Source organism: Pseudorasbora parva, chromosome 21 (assembly GCF_024679245.1).
Source record: "Pseudorasbora parva isolate DD20220531a chromosome 21, ASM2467924v1, whole genome shotgun sequence".
Lineage (NCBI taxonomy): Eukaryota > Metazoa > Chordata > Actinopteri > Cypriniformes > Gobionidae > Pseudorasbora > Pseudorasbora parva.
In genome coordinates, this window is record NC_090192.1 from 30,848,711 (window position 1) to 30,869,067 (window position 20,357).

Here is a 20,357-nt window from a genome sequence, read left to right on the forward strand (position 1 = left end):
TTCAGTTTGTTACAAAACTATATTTCAATCTCTTCTGATGCACAGCTTCTATTTCCACCCGGACGACAATTTGTAACGTACCTGACTTTACACATGTCTTTTGACGGCCGTCCTCTAAATCTAATCATTCTAAGTGCGTGATATTACTCTAACCAATTCTGACAGCAATCAAAGAGGGAGTTGAATTGAATGTGGGATCTCTGAAGAGGTGGCGATGACTGCTCGAGGAACACCGAGTCGTTTTTTACAGAGCGTACTTCACAACGGAGTGGGTCGCTATGTTTGTCAGCTAAAGCGAATGTCTCTGATCTTCTCAAAGAAAGGACAGGGCTCTTTAGGAGTCAGGTGGGTTTACATCAACTGTGTTCATTGTGCATCATACAACTGTACATAAACTACCCATAGAGCATTGGTTCTGTATAAAGAGGGAATATCTGATTATTTGTAGTATTTTCTTGTATATATATGTAATACAGGTCACGTTGCAAATATTTTGGGGTAATTTGAGTTCCACATTTCAGTGAGATCATTTGAAATTGTTCATTTTTTGTGTCATATATTGCAAATCATTTATTTAATTATAATAATATTTATTCCTCCAGGGATTTCATTGAGGAAGGTGTTGTGGACTTTGCCAAAAATAACCCAGGAACTGTGATTTACATCTCACCTCAGTCCTGCAGAATTCCTAAGATAGTAGCTGAATATTGTAAGTCTGAACTTTCGTGATATTTTATTTAAATGTTTTTATCTGTTGGTTTACATATACACCAAATATTTGATTCCTGCAGTTTTGACTAAATGTATGTATATTAAATACCAGTGCACTGTTTTTATTTGATCTATACAGTGAACGGTAACGTGAAGGAGGAGACAGTCACCAACAAAACATCACAGCAAATTGCCGAACTTATAACCAAGATGGCCAACCAGTCAGGACTGGACATCATCCGCATTCGAAAACCCTTCCACACAGACAGTCCCAGTATCCAGGGCCAGTGGCACCCCTTTACAAATCGACCCCCCAGCATCGAGCCAGTGGGCCAACAGACAAAATAAGGACTCTGCTTTGTATTTATTCTCTGATGATGTACTGACCTGTTGGATGAGATGTGAACTTCCTCAGCCACAGTGTGAAAATCAGCACAAATTCAACAGTACTATGATAAAAATAAAAACAACAACTAGTTTTTGTACTAAAAACAAAAAAACTATGTTTTAAGCAGTGACCTGTCATTGGCCTCCCAAATTATACTTTTCTGTTTAATGAATCACAACAGATTATTTGTGACTTGATTGCAGTTTATATAACAGTAAATTCCTTATAATATGCCCATCCATCTTTTTCCATTGGGAAATAAAGTTTTGAACCTAAAATGACTATGCTTTTTTCAAAACTATTGTGATATTATTGCATGATGCCATAGAAGCATGGGTGTAGCTTACGGGGTGAATGGTGATGGGGAAGAGGTGTTTGGAGGTGGTTGCAGGTCCTCCCTAGGGACTCAAAGATCCAGAGCTGGGTAGATTATTTACAAATTGTAATTGTTACTGATTTAAAGTTACATGACAAATTGTTGTTGGTAATGTAACTTTTTTTTATTACTTTGGACCTAACTTGTTTATCACATTGATTTGAGTAGAATTTGTACCATACTGATATAAAAATATATAAAAAGAAAGGAAATATATATTTCAACAACAATATGAAGTGCATTAAATATTACATTAAGTCAGGGTTTGCCAGACTGTGGTTAATGACGGAAGGGGCTGAACAAATTTGGGGAATCCCTGAGTGTCATGTAAAAAGTGAAATGATTTTTGTCAATGCAGTGATCAATTGCTGTGTGGGTCTTCGTGATAGTCACATGAGTAGTTTCAGGTCTGTGCGTGCAATTCAACAAACTTGGAAGACCTGAACGTGTATAAGCAGTAGATGTTTTTACAAAGGAAAATTTTAAATACAAAAAAGAAGTATAGGGAGAATCAATAAATTGTGAATATTTGAGTGCCATTGTGAGAATAATGTAATCAATAAAGTGACTGTAGTCTGAATAGGAGTATTTTAAAACGTAATCTAATTACAAGTACTTTTTTGGAATCTGATTACGTAGATTGCATGTAATCAGTTACTAATGCAGCACTTGATGTTACTATATAGTGTTACACATTTTAACTCAAAAGTAAATATACATATGTAATAAATAACATTCAATCAAATGTATTAACTTCTCCTTTAATCTCTTTTTTTGCGTGTTTATTGCTAAGATTAGCGCAACAAAACAGACTAGACAGAATCGAATCGCCAGTTTATGATTCGTTCCCCCAAACAACCTTTCAGTGAAGTTCTTAAAAGTTTCCCACTATTTAGTGCAATAAAAGTTTATGCTACAGGATCTTCATGGAACCCTTAATGCCAATAAAGAACCTTTATTTTTGGTTCTAGAGTGCACCAAAAATCCCTGCTCTAATGTAGTCATAACCTCAAAAAACTATATTTGAGATAAGTTAGAACTTTGTAACAAGTTAAGGTATCTCATCTTTGTTTAAAAAAAATCTATTGAATGATTTTGCAGGTCCATTACAATGTTAACTGGCAGCTTGTTACACAGAACATGCTAGTTTAGGGGTATCCGCGGGGTCTTGAAAAGTATTAAAAGGTGATAAATCAATTTTGGGAAAATTAAGACCCTTATAAAGTGTTAAAAAGTCTTATCACGGCTTTATTAAGTCTTAAATTTTGAAAGTATTTTGTTCAAGCTTTGTCAAAAGAGTTTGACTCCAAAAAGTATTTATGAATATATTTATTTACATCCCCATAAGTATTAAAAAACAACGGGGCGCTCAGTCTGAGATCGGCTCGGAGCGCGCGCACTATAGTCCCTATAGGGATGGAAATTAGCACCGCTACCAGCTGGAGTTTGTTTATGAGCAGGGCAACCACCCAGTAGAGCATTACAATAATCTAGCCTTGAGCTCATGAATGCATATGTACTAACTTCTCAGCATTTTGCATTGAAAGCATGTGCCATAATTTAGTTATATTTTTAAGATGGAAGAATGCCATTTTACAGATGCTAGAAATGTGGCTTTCAAATGAAAGTATAAAACTATGAAAAGTGATATAACTATGAAAGTGACAATACAGGTCCTTCTCAAAAAATTAGCATATTGTGATAAAGTTCATTATTTTCTGTAATGATAAAAATTAAACTTTCATATATTTTAGATTCATTGCACTCCAACTAAAATATTTCAGGTCTTTTATTGTTTTAATACTGATGATTTTGGCATACAGCTCATGAAAAGCAGGCCGACTCAAGCAGGCCGGCCGGATAACTGCAGGCTTGCATGCCACGGCTGAACCGCCTAGAGATGCGCGGTTGGCGGTTACAGCCGTGGATCGGGCCGATGATGTGACGGAATATTATTTTTTAATTAAATTCGGGCGGGTGGCAGTTGAACCAATCACATGAAAAAAATATATATATATATAGTTAAATATTGTTATAGCGCTTGGTAAAAATATTTGGCAAGCTATGAGCCCAGCTGGAGGCCTACATCTCGTAGATGAGACTGCCTGGGTTATTTTATGATATTAGCCTAGTTATATTTTAAAACAGCCAGTCACTGTAGCCATTCATTCGGGGGAAAGGCATTTAAAACATGGACAGATTATGAAGTTATATCAGAAATGACATCGGGCAATGGCAGCGCAAAATGTTCAGATGAACAAAAAAAAAAATGGTCGGATGAAATATGCTAATTTTTTGAGATAGGAATTTTGGGTTTTCATGAGCTGTATGCCAAAATCATCAGTATTAAAACAATAAAAGACCTGAAATATTTTAGTTGGTGTGCAATGAATCTAAAATAAAAAAATGAGAAGGACCTGTAGACCATTGAAATAAAGTAATATTGTTAACAGCGGAGTTTGTGTTGAGCATAAAAAAGACAGAAATGATAAAGTGTTAAAAACCCTGACACTTACAAAAGACAGTGTCTCATACTGGATTGAAGTGATGTTTACTGGAACAGTACAATTATCACCACGCTGTGGTGCACTCTTCAATTTCTTAGCAATTATTATATTTCCCAGACATCGACTGTCACATAAATCTGTCAACACTGTTAGACCAAATAAACAAAATATTAGACACATTACTTTTAAATTAAAAAGGCATTGCAGAAGTCGACAAAACATTTGAGAATCCTCAACACTTTGAATTAATTGTAAACTTTTAATCAACCACATAATGTGGAATAGAATAGAAAGTGTACCAATCAGACATGAAAAGATGAGGAGCAATAACAAGATCCTGTGTTGAAGAACCATTTCAGTCTCTACAAACAAGAAGAAATCACTTATTCTTTTATATTCAAACGTCTCTTATATGCATATACTGTATGTGTCTATGGTAGTTTAACAAACATTCAAGAAACTGATCAACTTTACCCTTGGTAGCCAATGTGAACAAATAATCAAATTCTCCCAAACTTCAGCTGTCACCTCCTGTAGTTTATATGAACAAGCCTCAGTCTGCTTTTTAAAGGCTAGGAGCTCTTTGAATACTACGTCAAAATACAGAAGAACAAACAAAACTGAGCCAGCTCATATTGAATTTCATCCCACATTTTGTGTAAACTTCAGTTTTTGAGATTCTAATAAGCCTCCAAATGGGCTCCAAGCTATGAGTACAGAAGCAGTTTGCATTGCAGCGTCACACTCAAAAAATGACTTAAAAATTATATAATATGTGGTAAGTGGTTGGCTGGTTGCACACAACTATATTGAGCATTTTTTTTACAAATAACAATTTAGTTATATGGAAAAAAAAAAGTAAAGCACAATTTCTTTGAGTAAATACATTTGAATTTGTCACTGTTACATAATATTTATATGTGCCGTTTACTTAATGATGTTATGTTAAGTTTATAAAAGTTTATTATGTAAGGTGAACACTGTTATCAATTTAATTTGCCTTTAAAACTTTTAAATAACAACAAGCATATTTTTAAAATTAAAATGCAAAAATAACTTATTGGACAAACTAAAAACATTTAATTGAGGGCAGAAATTACATCTAATGAATTTGTACATAAGTGCCCTCAGCCTAAACACAGACACCACTCTTCTGCATAATGGCAACCAAATTACAGAAACTCCTCAATGTCCAACATAACTGAACATTAAACACTAACATAAACTAATACCATCTTTCCCTTTACTGAAAAACACATAAAATAACACTTTAATCCATTCATTTTCTCTCCTAGCGCATGTCCCTTGCAAAGCATGCTGGGAACTACAGATCCAGTTAGTTATGTCAACACAAATATTTAATGTAGTTTTAACGCAAATTAATTAAGTAAACTTCAGTTTTAAATATATTAGGCTGATTGAACACAAAACATACCTAATTTCGCTAAATTAAATTAATTAAGTTAAGTAAAAATGTGTCTTATCTATGAAGGGCCTGAATCAGGAAGAGTCATGAATCTTTCAACTTTTAGTATGCAGACTTTTTATTTCCACCGGTTAAAGGTGAGGAGGGAGTGAGGGACGGTGAACTGCTTTAGGAGGAGTTGTAGTTGTAGTTGCGGTTGTGTTTGTTGATCCACAAGTGCTTTAGTTTCGGATCGTTCATGTACCGATCAAGCAGCAACTCTTTTTCTCTTCGCTCCTTCTCCTTGATTATTTTCTTCTCCTTCTTTTTCTGGGCCTTCTTCTCTGCCCAGGTGAACAGAGAAAATGGCACTTTTCTTTTTCTCTTTGTCTGGTTCATATTGTTCTGGGTCTCGTTCTTGGGACCGTCAGGAGGGGCTTCGCAGAAGAGCTTCCTCATGAACTCTGCGATCTGAGGGTCATCATCCGAAGGGCCTTCTATGGCCTCGGAGTCTCCCATTTCACTGGGGTCATAGTCCTCTTCCTCGAATGCCCGGACCACTTCCATTGACCATGCTTCCTCCTGCACCTCGTCCTCGTCCACCTCCAACCAAGCAAGCATCCTTCTCTGCCTGATTTCGGCCTCCGGCGTTTGGGGGCGTTCAGACTTGCGTAAGTCACTGGCCCGGAAGGTCTTCCCCGTGTACTCCACATACTCGCTCTCCTCATCCTCTATGTCGATCAGCATGAGTTCTGGAGGGGGGTCAAACTGGGAAGAAGGGAACGGCTGAGGCTTCCGGCTGGGAGGACGTCCCAGAGCAACGGTTTCATCGGGTACAGGAGTGGGGCTCGGAGGAAGTCTTTTGGGACGACGCACTTGGGATGAAGAGATGGAAAAGCGTTCATCAGGTTCTGGATCTGGATTCTGAGGACGCTCAGGTTTTGTCACTGGCGGCAGGGGTTTGAGGTGAGCGGCTGGTAGAGCGAGGTGTCCGGAGACACTTGGGAGCATTGGCAGTTCTCCCATTGGCTTTAGGAAGGAACATCGGATGGTAGAAGGCAGAGGTTTGACCTCCACAAGAAGTGGCGTTGGTTCTTTGACCATAGGCTGCTTCCGTTTTCTCTTCTTCCTTTTCTTTTCTCCTTCTTCTCTAAGCTCACTTCCTCCCTCCATCAACTTTTCCAGACTGTGCATCTCTCGTTTTTTCTGCTGTGCACATCCTCTCTTCTTTATCTTTTTGGGTGTTATTTCAGCCTCATCTTCATGACGGCCTCCCATATTGACCTTCCCCTCTCTTTCCTCCTCTCTCTCTCCAAGCGGGTACTTCTCAGGCACCTTGCGGCATCTCTCCCTGCACTTCTTGTCATTGGGAGTGTAGTCGAAGGCCTCACACTGCTCTGGAAGTTTCTCTGCCGCAGGTTCTGACTGCTGTGCTCGTGTCTCGCTTCTTAGCAAGAAGTGAGCAAAACGCTCAAAAAGTCGAGATACACTGCAAAACAGCGGCATTATAGGCACTGAATGCTGCGAGTGGCTTCAGTATCTGTCGTGGATATCTGCAGAAAGTGTTGAAAGTCTTTCGATCGCTTCGCTCCTCAAACACCGACGGCAAACGAGAGACAAATTTGCAGCTTCGTGCTGAACGGAATCTCCACTATGATGTCACAACAGTGAGCTCACTGATGATGTCACAACAGTGAGCTCAGCCACACTGAGGAAAGTCTAGCATTGCTGTTGTTCGTTTAATGTGTATTTTCTCATTGAAATAGCTTACAATTATTATTATTTTCATTTAAAGTAAAGATTTAGTTTATATTTATGGTTGAATCCATTTCTTTACATGGATACAATATAAATTGGCAGCGGGACATTAAGTTCAAGTTCAAGTTGTATTTATTTGTCACATACACAATTATATAGGCATATATAACCAGCAGTGAAGTGTGAGTCAGGTCCGTTCCATGGACAGTGCAATTATAAAAAAAATCAAATTAAATACAACACAGCTGAAAATATACATAAATATAGAAATAAAATAAATAAAAAATACATTTAAACAATAAAACTATAAGAATCATATAAAAAATTATGTATATTGTAGAATTAAATATAGAATGAAAATAATTAGCATGAGAGTAAACTACAGTCCTAAATAATAAGATACCCAGGGATGTAGAAGAGGCAATGTGCATATGTGCATTATACTGTACTCTTCAATATTAAGATACACGGGCATGAACAAAAGGTTGTGCAAGTGCAAACAGGTGACACTGTCAGAAAGTGAGGTAGTGAAAGATGGAGATCTTACTGACTAAGTGGAGACATAAAAATGTTAAGGGGCTGGTTTTGAGTTAAGGAGCCTGATGGCCTGGGGGAAGAAGCTCTTCCTGAGTCTCTCGGTTTTTGCCATCAGACTACGAAAGCGCTTACCAGATGGTAGTAAAGTGAAAAGATGGTTACTGGGGTGGATGGAAACTTTGATGATTTTAACAGCTCTGCTTTTGCAGCGTTTGAGGTAAATGTCCTGTAGAGAGGAGAGAGAGCAGACCCTGAGATGCGCTCAGCTAAGCACACAAGTGAACTGTATAGTATGCACAGTCGAGAAAGACGAGTATATCCCTGCATCAGGTCTTAAAGGCGCAGTAGCCTTTACTGCTGCCTGAGTGATGTCCTTATATTTACTTTGACTTTGACTTTACTTGAAACAATGCTCTTGATTGAAAAGCTTTTGTAAGTTTAATAAGGATTAATCTTTCATTTAAACAGTTAAATATGCAGTTTTTTAACATTTGATTACTTAAATCAATTTCTGTACCTTTCTGCAGGCCAGTAGGCATGTGCATTATTCAGGGTATTCTCACAAAAATGCGTATAAATAGTACGAGTGTGCAATGTCGTGGAATGTATGTCTATGGCACGCGGTTTTTCGCGTGCATATGAGACGCATTTTATGGCGTATTATACATACGAACCCCCCACCCCACCACCCTAAACCTACCCAAGCGCGTGTCATATATACGCCCCGCTACCCTAAACCTACCCAAGCGCGTGTCATATATACGCCATAAAGTGCGTATCATATGCACGCGAAAAACAGCGTATCATATGCACGCCAAAAAGAGTTTTGGCGTATACATTCCACGACATTGCACACTCGTACTATTTATACGCATTTATGTGTGATCGGGTTGGCATTATTATTTAATGTACACATGAGTGAGGTCGAGTTAAACATTTTAGTTTGAATTAGATTTTTCGGTTTTCGGCGTTGGTTTCTTCTTTTTCGGTTTCGGCCAAGAATTTTGATTTCGGTGCATCCCATTCTGACAATGTTCTGCTCGGTATGTCGTCAACACGCTTCAAAGATGCCAGAACGAATAGTTTCATTGTTGGGACTAAAAACCATAAAACTGGAAGCCATTGTAGAGCTTGTAGTATTAATTTTCACATGCAGTTACACATTGTCAGTTAAAAACAAAAAAGTGGCAGGTAAAAACATTGAGTGGTAGACTTTGAAAAAAGTTAATTTCCATCCCTGGCGAGCGCTGTCTACGGATGACGTCATGTATTTTGCGAAATGCGCAGTTAGGTGATGTGTTGCCGTCCATACGTTGAGAAACAGCTATGCAATATAAATGATACAAAATTGGCCTACGATAGAGATTTTAAGTCTACAACTGTTTATTAAAGGTTTGTTGCCGATTAGAACTTGAAGTGCGACGAGGTCTTAAAATATTTTGAAAAGGTCTTTAAAAAGTCTTAAAAAGGTATTGAAATTAACTTCAGGATTCCTGCATATACCCTGAAGTACAGGAAATCATACTTTTACAAGGCTGTAACCACATATTTCTGACTTTGTGGAGGACTAAATGTAATTTGTTTTAGAATAAACCATTACAAAATCCTTAATGGTTGATTATTAATCTAAATATGAGGGCAGAAGTGTTTCCTCCATGTTGCTTACAGTCGCGTTAATGGCAGCAGCTGAGAAACCGACATGCATTGTGTGCGTTTAATCTACTGTGACAGCGACACAAAGCTTGAGGACACGGGAGAAAAGCTTTTCTCACTCCCACGTATTACTGGCAAAGAAGCAATAAACACAGTATGCCAGACCTTGATCATATTGGGGGCGGGAACATTAGAATATGTTGGCTGTCATCAGTATCAACGGTTTTGGCACAATAAACTCTTAACAAAATGTTACTGACCAATACGGATGGCATTCAGTGCACAATAAGACTTCTTCTTGCAGCTGCCGCTCGAACAGCAAGAGCTGAGTTTCCACAGAGATGAATTGGTTGCTAAAGGTAGAGACCTAGCAAGATAACCCTAGGTTGGGCATCTAATCAATGTAAACCATGCTTTAATGATTCTGTTCACAAGAGAGAAGTATATTTATTATGTCCCATTTACTCCAACCAGATGAGACTAGCGCTCTGAGTCTGATCACATCTTTTCTCCCAAGTGAAAACTATCTTGACCTATTATGTGGATTAAAGAAAGTTCTAAATTAAGAGCTGTGTTGCTAAGTAACGGATACACGGGGGACATACCAACAGGCCTGATATGGATGGGGATCTGGTTAAAATCTCCTACTGTGACAGTTAACCACATATTTCTAACCACATAGTCCCAGTTAACCCAGTTAGACAGTTAACCACATATTTCTAACCATGTAGTCCCAGTTAACCCAGTTAGACAGTTAACCACATATTTCTAACCACATAGTCCCAGTTAACCCAGTTAGACAGTTAACCACATATTTCTAACCACGTAGTCCATATAGTTAACCACATAGTCAGAGGGTTATTTATTGCATGCAGAATGATCTTTAACCTTTGGGGTGCACGAGAAACAGAAGCCGAAGAAATGATAATAAATGCTTTAATAGGATGTAAACATCAGATATCATTTTGTAAGGATAAGCACTAAAATATTGAAACAATATGTACCCCAATACACACCGTGACTGACATGTAAGCATAGCAAAAACTTTGGGAAAATATTAAGTGCAAAACGTTCTGTGCGATTATAGGGAAGGCAGTGGATATTCACCAACACAATGACAGCAAACTGCTAATATTTAAATTATGATTAATCACAGTTTATGACTAGAAGTACACCATGGGCATACAGCACTTAAATACATGTTAATACTGTGAATGATTTATCAGTGCACGCTATTCCAAAGAAAAAGGTGTATCTTCATAATCTCTCACTGAAATATAACTTTCATCTGATGTCCCTAAAACTGGTATACACACTTGCACTCAACAGTAGCATTTTTAAAAACAAAAAAAGTTATATTTTGAAATGTTATTAAAGTTTTTAATATATTTTCAAATGTAATTAATTCATTTTCAGCATCATTACTTCATTCTTCAGTGTCACATGATTCTTCAGAAATCCTTCAGATATGCTGATTTGCTGCTCAAGAAACGTCTCTCATCAATATTAAAAACAGTTGTGCAGTAGGACTGAATAAAAGTATTAATTTCTTTCAAAAAATAAAGGACTGACCCTAAACTTTGAAACAATACCCCGTGTTTACCAAGAAACCCAATAATTTTTTTTTTAATGTTGACTTGTATAATGTATTTATATCAGTAAAATGCATTTTATGTAACAAAATACAGACATACTCGTATATGCAAAAGAAATGAGTTTAAATGAAGACAAGCGGTTGAAGTTTGTGGTTGCAACATAACATCTAAATGAGAAGGGAACAGTGAGAGAAGCTGAAGGAGAGACGAGCTGAAGCACATCGAGTCAGTTTGATGGCGGTCATGTTAGCATCACGACTTTCTGGCCAAAACAAGCACATCACGCGTCTCTCCCTCCTCTTTCTGCTGTCTTAACAAAAGACACCACTGCTCTCTCTGCATCTTAATGGAGTCCTTGCAAAGCAGTGCTGGTCCTGTCAGCAACACTGACAAACAGAGCAGCACGAACTGGGAAAGCCACTAGGGAGGGATGACAAGAGCTGACTCAACATCTCTTTTACAAACCAGGGTCCCAATACACATGGCAGAAATAAAATATACATCGATTTTAGGCCTGTCAATTTAAATGTATTCAAATAAATGATATACTGAATCAAATTGTCTAAATTACCAAAGTAAAAAAGATGAGTCATTATAGTAGTAAACAGACAAAAAGTGAATGTTTAATTTGCATTCTTTTTTTCTTCTTCTTTGGATCAGGAGTCATAGTTGATTGTTTTCATCTTTTCATTGCTGTTCAAAAGTTTGGGATCAGTAAGATTTATTTTTCCAAAAAAATTAATACTTTTATTCAGCAAGGATATATTAAATTGATCAAAAGTGACAGTAAATACTTTTGAATGTTCTATTCATCAAAGAATCCTGAAAAAAATATATTATGGTTCCCACAAGAATATTAGGCAACACAACTATTTTCAAATTTGATAACAGCAAGATTTTTTCTTGCACTGTAAAACAATATTTTAAAAAACAAGTTATCTGGTTGCCTTAAAAAATTGAGTTTATTGAAATTAAAAATTTGAGCTAATACAATTAAAAAAATTTTGAGAATCAACTACCTTTATTTAAATATTATTAAAAGATTATTTTAAGCATATTGGTGAATTGTGGGTGTTTTATTTGTAATGATGGGATTGTGCTATTTTCATGATTTATCAAATGTTTTATGTGGTTCAGATGCAATAATATTTTGAGTTTCTATTTATTAAACCAATTTCCTTCATTGCATCAACTCAAAATGTTAAATAAACTCAAAATTAAGGCAACCAGGTTACTTCCTTTTTTAAAGTTAAACCAACAATATGTTTTTACAGTTTGAGTACCAAATCAGCAGATTAGAATGATTTCAGAAGGAATATGTGACACTGAAGACTGGAGAAATCATGCTGATGAAAAATCTGGTTTGCCATCACAAGATAAAGTTACATTTTAAAATATGTTTAAATAAAAAAGTTATTTTAAACTGTATTAATATTTCTGTTTTTACTATATTTGATCAAATAATTGCAGCCTTGATGAGCATAAGAGACTTCTTTTAAAACTTTCAAAATCCCAACTTTTGAATGATAGTGTTTAATTTATTGTTCTCAATTACAATGATAATGTTCAATTAATTATTATCAATTACAACATTAAATTGACAGCCCTAATAGAAATAAATTGATGCCTGGAGTTTAAATTATTGAATTAACCAGGCACATTTTATCATGCTTAATGCAGTAAATGATTGAATGCAAACTCATTATCTTCCAACTAAACTTCAAAGGTCCTGGCATTTCTTGTGCGGGCATCTCTTGCTTCATTTAAACACAAAAAAGCATATGCTGTCAAAGCTGGACAGCATTTGACAGGGAAATCATGATTCTTCTATTCTGACATCCACTCACTCCATCTGACACCCTGCCAAAAAAAAAAATACACAACTCATCCCTGAAAGAGGCGTTGAGTTCCACAGCTGAGTGGACCTGAAAATGACCACCTCTGTATCTGCAGATGTCAATGATGCATGTGCTAACACTCGCTGCTTCTGCAATCTGACTGCAATCTAGTGTGAAATTGTGTCTTTAAAAAGTCCAGAGCTCAAGAACATGTGCCCTCACACTCATGAATTGTAGCCAACAGTCCTTCTGAATTTTCAATAAACGAGCAAAGTTTTAAAAATGCTGTGACAATTAGTACTTTGATATTAAAATGATTGTTATTTACATTATGTGCAATTAGGCAAAAACAAAAGAAAATCTGTAAACGTCTGCATCTGAGCAATAATACCACGTTGACTATGTACAAATATGCATTGCTTTGCGGAGAAAGTCTTTGGACAGTGTTTTGAAGTCTCTTATTCCTCCCTTCAAATGAAATTTCACAGTCTATGAGTCTTTAGCTACAGTTGATGTCCACTAATTCAATCAGTAGGCCAGAAGTAAATATGACCGAACTCAATTTTTTTTTAAAATAAATCGTGAGAGGATTCACAAAGGCGCCAAGCCAAATAAGTTGAAGTTGTATATTGGAGATACTATGAAGAACTTCACAACACACAGTTCTCTTGGGTCTTATACAAAATATAAGCCTCCACACCACAAGAGGGCGATGTAGTAATGGTGTGAGATTATGCTACACTGAGCTCTCATCTGGTTGGATGTCCAACTGTGTGTGTTTCCTCTTTTCTAGAATCTTGTTGAGCTCCTCAGTGAAGGAGTGGTAAAGTGGAGATGTCATTTCTGAGTCCGTCTGCCTCAGGAGCACATAGCTGTTCCCGTTCATCTTTCTCAGCACACTGGGCAACGTGGCCGACAGTCCATTGGCGTATTCCGAGGCGGGCAGGGGCGGTGCCATGGGAAGTGGCGGCGCGGGTGGAGGCTCCTCGCTCGCCGTGGCCTGCATGTCCGCTGGAACGATCTGTATAAACTCACCGTCTCTTGACGTTGCTCTGCTACGCCCCTCAGTTCGGCCATTGCAGTGGCTGGAGATGGTTTTGAGCTCAAAGTGCGAGCTCCTCTTTCTTTCGGTTGCCATGCTCATGGACAGTGCTTGCTGGGAGTACTTTGTGGCATTGGGAGAGTTGCGTGCACAGAAGCTAACATATAGCAGGACCACCGTTAGTACCAGACAAAGCCCGCCGAGTACAGCCACCAGAGAGATATACATGGCCTCCATGTGCCTGTAGGTCTGGAACTCCGGCCCTGAAGGCAATGGGGCCGGTGGGGGTGACAGAATCTGCTCAACAGGACCACTGGAAGGACTCGGAGTTGGCACCGTTGTGGTAGTGAAGAAACTTTCAGGAAGAGCTGTCGGGCTTCCTGAGAGATGTGACGCAGGAGGCGGAACGGGTTGCACTCTAACCATGTAACTGCGGACGGGAACCCAGACGCCATTCTCCACTGCGTAACAGCGGTAGTGTCCGCTTTGCTGGTTCTGAGCGCCGATGATGAGGAGGCCGTCGTTGCCCGTGCGGTAGCCGAAGTCTACACCGTAACCCTGCAGCTGCTGACCGTTCAGCGTCCAGTGAGGGGTGGCCAGGTTAGAACGAATCTCACACTGTAACAGCACATCATCTCCTGCCATCACTGCACGTGTCCGGTGCATGACGAAACCTGGCAAAACACAAGATACATTATCACTCTATTCTACAGTGTCACCTGACTCGGCTGCTCAGAAATAATTCCCATGCATACACACCATCATTTGTAATATTAGTACAGCCTCTGCTTCCCATCTGGACGTCCTGGACGAGACTGGACCTACAAGAAACACATATTCACAGTTAAACTTATTAAAGGCATTAAACAAAGGATGCAGAACATGCAAATGTGTTTTGGACACTGGGTCTAAAAATGAACACTCATTAAGAGCCAAAATGGGAGTTAAAATTGGTTTTAGCCAGAAAAGAAAACACTTTTCTCCCTAGCTGGCTGGTAACTTTTTAGGAACAGTAACATTACGTGGTTTAACCCTCATCCTTCTCTCGCACTTTGTAACAAATCCTTTTATTAATTAACAAATGCAATTTTTTGGGGAGTTTTTAAGTTTTGTATTTAAATTACTATTTTGTCAATAATAAATAAATAGTAATTTAAGCATATTCTTCACATTTCATTTCATGCATAACCCTTTTAATTCAGCTCAAAATATATTAAATTGGGTGTCTTTGCCGACGTCTTGTGGAATTGTTTTTTATATAACATTACATTTCATGACCCCTGCCACTAGATGGCCTTATAGCTCTATATGAAGCAAATCATAGCCTGTAAAAAGAGATTGACGACATGCCCTCATTTTCTTCTGTTGGCGTAAGTGAAGCCGCCAGTGTTCAAATATGGCACTGACATCTTGGGTCTCGAGTCTGCGCGGTAGTGAGCACGAAGTTCAGCAGTGATTTCAAGGTCCCGCCTACACTTCCGCCTAATCAACGACTTTTTGTGAAATAAACAGCTATGGAAATGTAGAGATTAAAGTTAAAACTTTAATCTCCTCTAGAAGTTCCTGGAAAATATCCGTTAGTGCCTTGGTGACTGCTTCACTCAGAGAAGCCGTCAACCATTAGCCTGACAAGCCAGACCCACATCAAGATGTTTGGTCTGGAAACTCACCATAGACAGGGCTCAATCCGAGGGGCGGGATAAACGGTTGTCTTTCAAACTCCCTCTGCACGCAATTGGATAGCGCAACCGACCAGAGCAACAAAGGTGAAGCAGAGCTTGTTGATTGATTAAACATTCGCCGTATCCGGTCGGCTAAACTCCGAACACATCTTCCCTTTTTAAGAATGACTTCAGTGCCGTTCTTTGTTCTAAAAGCTTAACTCCAAGTCTTCCAGAGTCGCGGTCAAAGCTGATTCGAAAGACCGCCGCCGTTCGCCAGTTTCTGTGTTTACTAGAAGCACGCAAACGCAACTTGGCCGTCGTCATTATGGCCCCGCCCACCGACTCTATACACGATGTGATTGGTCCGGCAAGAGTTAGGCGAATACAGTTCAGAAGGGTATTGAGAGTTGCTAGACGACACTCGCAGGCAGATTAGATTTGCTGCCGCTAGGGTGCGTCTAGATTTCTAGGCTAGTCAACCATGATGTCACACCCCCGTTTTTATGGCATCAAATAACTAAATAAAACCAAACTTATTTAAAGAACGAACGATAGTAAAAAGCCTAAAATGATAGTAAACATCTTTGGAAAAAAATGTATTTGAAGTGTAATTTGATTGTTTAGTTTGTCTATGTCCCATTACATTTCATAAAGGGGGCTGGATGAAGTATTATGACCTATACTTCATCCAGTCACCTGGGGGTCACTGGGGGCGTTCACAAAGTCACACTTTGGCTTTTTAATTTTTCAGGACTGGTGTGGCACACTTGGTACAAATGAGCTGTTCCACTGGGTCCTAAAGACTGTTTTTCTTCAGTATGCATTCAGATACACATGTAAACATTATAATATAATTTTTTGGTAGTTATAGCATTTTTATTTTTGAATTTTTTTCCGCATTCCATTCTTTCCTATGCGGGTCAAATTGACCTGCAATGGAAGGATTTGTTACTTTTTTCCCCCCAACTACAGATCTCCTCAAATCCAGTCATTTTTTTTGTGCATTTTTATTATATAAGAAATATTTTTAATGATTCTATCAATATTTGTTTGTAATCAATAAATAAATATGAAACATATAAAAATAATCATGCATAAATAGTTCATAAGCTAGTTAATTTAGGCATAACAACATTATATAACATAAAATCCTATAATATCAAAGAAGATAAATATTCAAGTTGAAATCTGCTATAGAAAAATTATTTATAATCTTAATATATATTATATGTCTATATCTGGCAATATAAAAAAGGCTGGTATCTGATGAGTTACTGTTATATCCCTAGTAACGTTTTTTAAATCACCTTAAATTGACAGGTATAGCTAAAAAAAATACTTTTGGACTCAGGTAACACATAGGACATTGTGTGCACACAAGACGTCTGTGTTTACCTGTTAGCGTAAGATGTTATCTCAGCACATGTTCTTCCATCCCAACCGCAGAGTGGATCTCGTGCAAACACGCAGTCATAGCAGGAGGCGTAGCGCTCACAGGATGACAGGGGGACTTGCACCACCCCAGACGGGGCGCTCACATAGATACTGTTCTGTTGAACAAAATGTGCACATCCTGAGTTTTTTTGGGATGCACAAGTGTTTGTATTGTACGCTCAGATTTAATGGTGGTTTTTAATGGTTGCCAGGTGTATAATGGGCTACCTGTTTTTGTGATATCACCATGTTATTGATTGGCTGTTTCTCCTCGAACAGCTGAAGCTCCTCAATGATATGCACACGGTCTCTGATCTTTACAGCCCTGTGTAACCAGCCCTCATCTGGAGAGAAGCACGCAAACCAAGTTTCAAATTTCAACCAAATATACACTTAGAGACTCCTTTCAAAAACATTTTTAAAAAATCTAACCAAGCTCATACTTTTATAATCTTAATATTAAAATCAAAATATATTTTTAATCATAATATCAAAACAATGCCTAATAAAAAAAAATAAACCGATAGGTACCTGTCCCAATGAAGAGCATGTCATAGATGCGTCCATCCAAACCCACAACCTGTTGTACAGCGATCTTGGTGTAGTCTGCGCTCTTATGGAGCAACAGAGGACGTCCTCCCACTGGCTGGATTTGTTTGGACATTAAAGGGTGTCTCCGAGCAAAATTGAGTGTGTTGTCAGGGAGATCCCGGGAGGAATTTATGAGCAGGGCACGATGCTGATCAGTTATACACTAAAGAGAAAGACAGGCACTGTTATATAACATTCCACATGAGTAAAAACAGAAATGATGCAAGACTCCAATACAAGTCCCAAAGAGCTGTCCTACTGCTTTAGTATAACATATAATACAAGGGACGAGTTCATGGGACGAAGCATCTCACCGAGCCAGGCCTCGGATCCGGAACTTTCCCAGTGTACTCCCTCCATTTGGAGTCCTGTAGTTCCATGTAAGGCCCATCAAAAGCTGTCTGGACATCTCTGAGAGAGAACTGACATACTGCAGACATCTTAACATTTCTCCTAGCAATGAGAAAGAGGGAGAGATTGAAGGAATTTTGGTTTAATGCGATTCTGTTAACAGCATCAGTGGCATTATTGCTAGCACTTCTTGTGTTACTGCTTAAGAATCACTTATTGTATTCCTCATTTGTAAGTCACTTTGGATAAAAGCATCTGCTGAATGTATTTTGTAAAGTAAATGTAAATTACCAGAGAAAATATTTTTTATTATTAATTTTCAATTAATCAAATTCATATTTACAGTCACTTACAATGACCTCAGTATACAACCGTTTGTGAGTATACATTTGTAGTAATTTGTTCATCAGAGCCTTTATTTTTAGTGTACATGTATATTTACATGTATTTGCAATCAAAAACAAAGAAGAAAACAAGGCTATAAATACATACTTTTATATTACTGTTTGATTTTATCACATTAGTAACATATTTTTTTCTAGTCTAATGCCGTTCCCCATTCACTTCCATTGTATGAACATTACTGTATGTACAAATTAGTTAAAATTGTTCTCTGTGGTAATGCATTTCACAGATATTTCTTTTTACATAAATCTACTGTCAATAAACACTAAGTTTGCAATCCTGATTTCCCGTGACACCATCATTGAAACATTGCTGAAAGACCAATTGCACATGCTGTCGGGCAAATTTAGAGAAATGTATTTACTGAGCCGTTTGTGTTTAAAGAAGAAAAAAAATCAATTGACCTGTCATAATTATAGCAGTGTTGTCTAAACTTACAAATGACAGTCCCTAAACCTGTATCTTTAAGGAGAAACAGCCTCTAAAGCACAAAAACACAGAAACAAACCTGTTGTTGTTGTTTTTTTCCACATGTGGGACATAACACTAGAAAGCCTCAAAATGAAATACTGATGTTATAACTCCTTTCAGGGCGATAAAGGGTTGCCACTCAGTGTCCTGTCCTGTTTACTACCTGGAAATGGGTTTGATGGGAGAATTTGGTCCCCAACTAGTCTGAAGACATAAATTTAATATAGCATGACTCCGCAAACACTCCCTCTCTTTCGATTTTGCCAATTCAAATACTGGCCCAGTGCCCTGTGTCCTATTGCGAGTGCCCCAGCTATAGCGAGGAAAGCACATGGGAATATTTAGAGACGGGCTCTCATGCTAAATTCCTTCAGTCAAAAAAACCTCTGAGAATGAAGATAACAGGGTCACATGCTTGAAGATTAATGCTGCTTCTGTTCAAATCACATTTAATGAGACTGCAGCACCCCTCGCACAGACTGTAAAACAGTTCAACCTTTTAAAACCGAAGGCTTATGTTCAACTGCAGCATTACATTTATATTAAATCAATGTGGTGCCAAAGTTACTGATGAAGAAAAACAAGTGGAAACTATGAAATGCATAAAATTGAGTAGAAATTACATTCTATCTATCTATCTATCTATCTATCTATCTATCTATCTATCTATCTATCTATCTATCTATCTATCTATCTATCTATCTATCTATCTATCTATCTATCTATCTATCTATCTATCTATCTATCTATCTATCCATCCATCCATCCATCCATCCATCCGTCCGTCCGTCCGTCCGTCCATCCATCCATCCGTCCATCCATCCATCCATCCATCCATCTGTCCATCCATCCATCCGTCCATCCTGCTTATTACTGAATTAATTTAAATGTAGAAACTGAAATGGACATTCAAAGGCACTACTGGTTCACAATCAAATCTTGCATTCTGCCGAAGTGAATTTTCTCACCACTCAAGTCCAAAAATGCCATAAAAGACACTGTCGTGTATGTTGCTTCCCTCGACGACAAAAACGTTGCGTAGGACGTTGAATTGAAGCTCATAATCAGGGATGGCGCACACCAGCCTGGCCTTAAGAAAAGACGTCCACTTCCTCTGAAGAGTCCTCTGTCCTCCGATGTCCCCCTGTGAACGAGAAACAAAAAAACAACTGACATGAAAATCATAACAAATTGCATATAAAAGTATTGCTCATTTTTATTAACTCAATAGAGCAGTAGCAATGACACAATATACATATGTATTATGCATAGTCTGTAGTTCTTTGAAAGCAGTCTCCTCAGGGGCATGAGTCACACTAAAGTAGCTGTAAAAATATTAACAAATAACAAATGTAATATCACCCCATCTTACAATCTCATGGGATATGACATAATTGAGTTTAAATGACAAATTATGATTTTGTAGCTCTGCATCACTGCAAATGTCAAATCAGAGGTATATTGAAATGAGAAAATCATAATATGGGGGATTTCTAGCATCCCGGCCCATGGCTTTTTGCATAATTCAAATAGACCCTTGGGAGTAGTTCACAGCCAAATGTACCAAAATCTGGTATGTTGAACTCCTGAATTAAACATTCAGCTTGAAATGACACAGTCGTGTGGGCACA

The 20,357-nt window shown here is 38.0% G+C and overlaps 2 protein-coding genes across 2 annotated transcripts in view; one reads left to right on the forward strand and one right to left on the reverse strand.

Moving 5' to 3' along the window:
* The first annotated feature begins 57 nt into the window (after positions 1–57).
* On the forward strand, positions 58–1,377 carry mrpl43 (mitochondrial ribosomal protein L43). The gene is made up of 3 exons (XM_067430023.1): positions 58–345; positions 603–709; positions 851–1,377. Exons 1-3 carry the CDS (start codon positions 215–217, stop codon positions 1,057–1,059), a joined length of 447 nt encoding a protein of 148 aa, XP_067286124.1. The 5' UTR covers positions 58–214; the 3' UTR covers positions 1,060–1,377.
* Positions 1,378–10,254: 8,877 nt separating this feature from the next.
* sema4gb (sema domain, immunoglobulin domain (Ig), transmembrane domain (TM) and short cytoplasmic domain, (semaphorin) 4Gb) overlaps positions 10,255–20,357 on the reverse strand; it is a 36,808-nt gene continuing 26,705 nt past the window's right edge. Inside the window, exons 9-15 of the mRNA XM_067430666.1 lie at positions 19,695–19,870; positions 17,814–17,952; positions 17,440–17,662; positions 17,137–17,252; positions 16,870–17,024; positions 14,570–14,631; positions 10,255–14,484 (exon numbers count right to left, since the gene is read on the reverse strand). Coding sequence (XP_067286767.1) covers positions 13,505–14,484; positions 14,570–14,631; positions 16,870–17,024; positions 17,137–17,252; positions 17,440–17,662; positions 17,814–17,952; positions 19,695–19,870 — 1,851 coding nt within the window. The 3' untranslated portion in view covers positions 10,255–13,504. The remainder of the gene's footprint in view (positions 14,485–14,569; positions 14,632–16,869; positions 17,025–17,136; positions 17,253–17,439; positions 17,663–17,813; positions 17,953–19,694; positions 19,871–20,357) is intronic.